Below are 3,688 nucleotides of genomic sequence, written 5' to 3' on the forward strand. Positions count from 1 at the left end.
GGGTCTTCTCACGCACAGCCCATTTCCAAAGGTCTCGGTCCGTAGTCATCGCCTCGGTGAGGCCCAATGTACGAAGGTCTTGCCTCACCACCTCAGCCCAGGTCTTCCTGGGCCTACCTCTTCCACGGGTTCCCTCAACTGTTAGGGTGTGGCACTTTTTCACGCAGCTATCCTCCTCCATTCTCACCACATGTCCATACCAGCGCAATCGTCTCTCTTGCACGCCACAACTGATGCTTCTAATGTTCAGCTTTTCTCTCAAGATACTTACACTCTGACGGGTATTCACATTGACATTACACATCCAACGGAGCATACTGGCTTATATTAGTATATATACGTACGTGTGTGTGTGTGTGTTTGTGCTTGTCCCCATCACTGTTTATAGCCGTTGTTGGTTTACTTAGGGAATCTTAGCTGTTCAGCAAAATCGGCCAAATAGAAGAAGAACCACGCTTAAGAAAAAAATAAGCATTGGGAATAATTCATTCGATTAAAACCTATCAAGGCAGCGCCCCAGCATGGCTGCAACCTAATGACTGGAACATGTAAAGGATATATATATATATATATATATATATATATATATATATAATATAAATACGCTCACGCACAGGTATATTCGCCCGTTGAATGAATAGCATTGTGATACTACCTTCCATTCTCTCTCCTATCAGCTGATAAGTTCTGTTATCTAACATAATCAGCTGAAGAAACGAAGATTTTACTTTTAAAACTTCCCAAGCTTTTACTGATTTCACCGGCGGCAGACGACTGGATTCGTTCTCGCATCTCACAGAACTGAAAGACATGGTGTTAGGCCGCGCTTTCGGCGATATAACTTCTCACCAAATCCAAAGCCTTGACTGGTTCTCTACTTGCGGACCCAGAAAGAATGAAAACCAATGATGAGCTGGGCTAGATTTGAATTCGGGACGCAGAATAGTCGGAAGAAATACAGCAAAATATTCTTTACGACACTTAACTATTCTGACACACACTATTGTTTCCACACACACACACACACATCTGTATGTATGTATGTATGTATGTATGTATGTATGTATGTATGTATGTATGCACATGCATATGCATATATGTATGTGCACTCATTACATACTCACAATTGCGAATTCGAAAGCGTATCGGGAAATGCAAAAGAATTTTTGTGAGGGAAATGAAGTGGTTGAGTGATGTTGAGGGAGTAGAAAAGGAAGGAAGCTTGAGTGTGAGAAAGCGTGTGTGTGTTTATGTGGCCGCGAATGTGTGTGTATGCGTTATAAGTGTATATTCGAACGCTTGTTAACGCCTGTGTGTGCGTGTGTGAATGTTTGTTTATGTGTGTGACTGAGAAAGAAAGAGAGAGAAATTGAGACGAAGAACCTCATAATTCATGAAAGAAAGAGAGAGACAGAATTGGCGAAAGAAAGACGAGGAGAGACGAAAGAATTTGTGAAAGACAGAGAGAATTAGTGTCAGAAAGAGAGAGGAAGAAAGAATTAGCGAAAGAAACGGAGAACGGATGAAAGAATTAGTGAAGGAAAGACAGTGAGAGAATCAGTGAAAGAGAAAGAGGAAGATAGTGCGTGGGGCTATATTTTGTCAACAACTGGATGAAGCAGACGACTGCAATATGATGTGGTGGACAGTGGGAATGTCTTGAATTGAAATAAATGGTTTTTATGAAAACTAAACATCAACTAAAACATATGGTAAAGTTTAATCCGTAAAATTTGATGAAAATATTTACAAAAATATCTGATGCTGTAAATGATAGAAATTGTTAGACCAATATTATGGGGAAAGCTGTATAGACTCTAGAATATATATATTTATACTTTGCGGTGTCCCTAGATGGATGAAAAGGAAGATTGGCTCTTGTCCGGATTCGAATTCAGAGTGATGGGACCGACGGAAAGAATAGGCATTACTTTGCCTCCTGGACACAAACAAACAAACACCACAACAGGAATGTAGTTTCTCATCTTTATACAATGCAAAACTATACAAATAGCACATAAATGTAGGCGCATTTTATAGAAATATCTGCGTAGTTATGTAAAGATTACGTTTGTGAGGCGTCCCTGTAGAATGTATGAATATTATTTTAAAGTATTTACTTAGAATAATCATAATGTAAATAGCTGCAATAAAATAAAATGACTTCGAAAGTCGACGAAAGGATCATGCAAAAGTCTAACTCAATTGCATTAGGTTAAAGAATAGATTGAAGAATTTGGTAAATGAAACTCACCTTTAGAAAGGCCCATTTTGGTTAATTATTTTTAGTGGGATTTTTAGAAGTTATTCCGTCCGTAAAAACTGTACAATTATACACTCCGTTTGGCATCCGAGTACATATTTATGGCTGTCGTTTAGATGTTACGTTTTTTAAATTATTTCTGCTTCGGCCACATTCTCAAGTCAACGGGTTTTAGATAAATATATAAGAAGTAAAAAATATTTGCTTTTTATAAAATTTTATTATTTTTTTTGATTTTGTTATTTTTTTTTTACTTTTTGATTTGATTTTTTTGTTTTGTATTTTTTTGTAAATAAATAAATAATTTCTTCTAAGATCGCAATGTTTCCTTGCCTGTCTTTTTGTTTTTCTTTTCCCTTCGCCACTTGTAGCGTCTTCTTCAAGCAATCATCGGCAACTTGTTTGTTATGGACGTAAAATCATGTTGTCACATTTATTATAGTTTTTACACATTTCAGCGTGCCTCTGCCGTTTACAGAATGCATGCAATATGGGTGTAGTTGCAGCAGCAGCAGCAGCAGCGGTTCTTTTAATTTCTCCACAAAACAAAACAAAACAGATTCAATGATATCGAGCTATTTAGCTTTCGCTGCTCTCAAACATCTCTCTCTCTCTCTCTCTCTCTCTCTCTCTCTCTCTCTCTCTCTCTCTCTCTCTCTCTCTCTCTCGTCTGCCTATATATCGTCTGCCTATATATCGTCTGCCTATATATCGTCGCTTGATGGCGGGGCAGGCTGCATGCAATTGGTGAAGACGACGGAGGAGGAGCAGGCGAGCATTTCTAACTCCACCACAACCACACTTCTCCCTTACTTTCCCTTCTTTACTTTCACCCTTTCTTTACTCTCTCATTTTCTCTTTCTCCTCTTCTCTATATTACACCTACCTCTTACCCCCACCAGTTTCCTCCTGCTCTTCCACTTCCTCCGCCTCCTCCTCCACCACCTCCTGTATCTGTCTCTGTCTCTTTTCTCTCCCACCCTTTCTCTCTACTGCTGTCGTCTTTCTTTATTACCTTCTCTTCCCACACCTCTTTCATCCATTTCTCTACATTTTCTTCTCTTTCTCATTTTCTCCTCTCACCCCATAACATAATATCTATCTATCTCTCTTTCTATCTATCTATTTCTTTATCTCTCTTTCTATCTATCTATCTATCTACTTCTACCTCTCTTTCCTGCCTCACTCTTTTCCCCTCTCTTCATTGTCCCACCCTACCTTTTAACATTACTACTTCACCCCTCCCAATCATTCTGCCCTCCCATTCTCACTGCTCTATCTTACGTACTTCATCTTTCACTGCCCACTCAACTTCAAACTTCATTCCCCCCTCTCGCCCCTATTCTCTCTCTCTCTCTCTCTCGCTCTCTCTCTCTCTCTCTCTCTCTCTCTCTCTCTCTCTCTCTCTCTCTCTCTCTCTCTCTC

General features: G+C 39.4%; 1 protein-coding gene across 3 annotated transcripts in view; it reads right to left on the bottom strand.

Moving 5' to 3' along the window:
• Nucleotides 1-2,917, bottom strand: part of LOC106871778 (collagen alpha-3(IX) chain) — a 239,898-nt gene extending 236,981 nt beyond the window's left edge. For 2 of the 3 annotated variants that reach the window (XM_052969918.1, XM_052969916.1), the window contains exon 1: nucleotides 2,255-2,916. In XM_052969918.1, the coding sequence (XP_052825878.1) occupies nucleotides 2,255-2,270 (16 nt within the window). In that variant the 5' untranslated portion in view covers nucleotides 2,271-2,916. Of the gene's footprint in view, nucleotides 1-2,254 lie in introns of all 3 variants that reach the window. The other variant, XM_052969917.1, reaches the window with a different exon arrangement.
• Nucleotides 2,918-3,688: the final 771 nt, after the last annotated feature.

This window comes from Octopus bimaculoides, chromosome 8, assembly GCF_001194135.2.
Source record: "Octopus bimaculoides isolate UCB-OBI-ISO-001 chromosome 8, ASM119413v2, whole genome shotgun sequence".
Classification (NCBI taxonomy): Eukaryota; Metazoa; Mollusca; class Cephalopoda; order Octopoda; family Octopodidae; genus Octopus; species Octopus bimaculoides.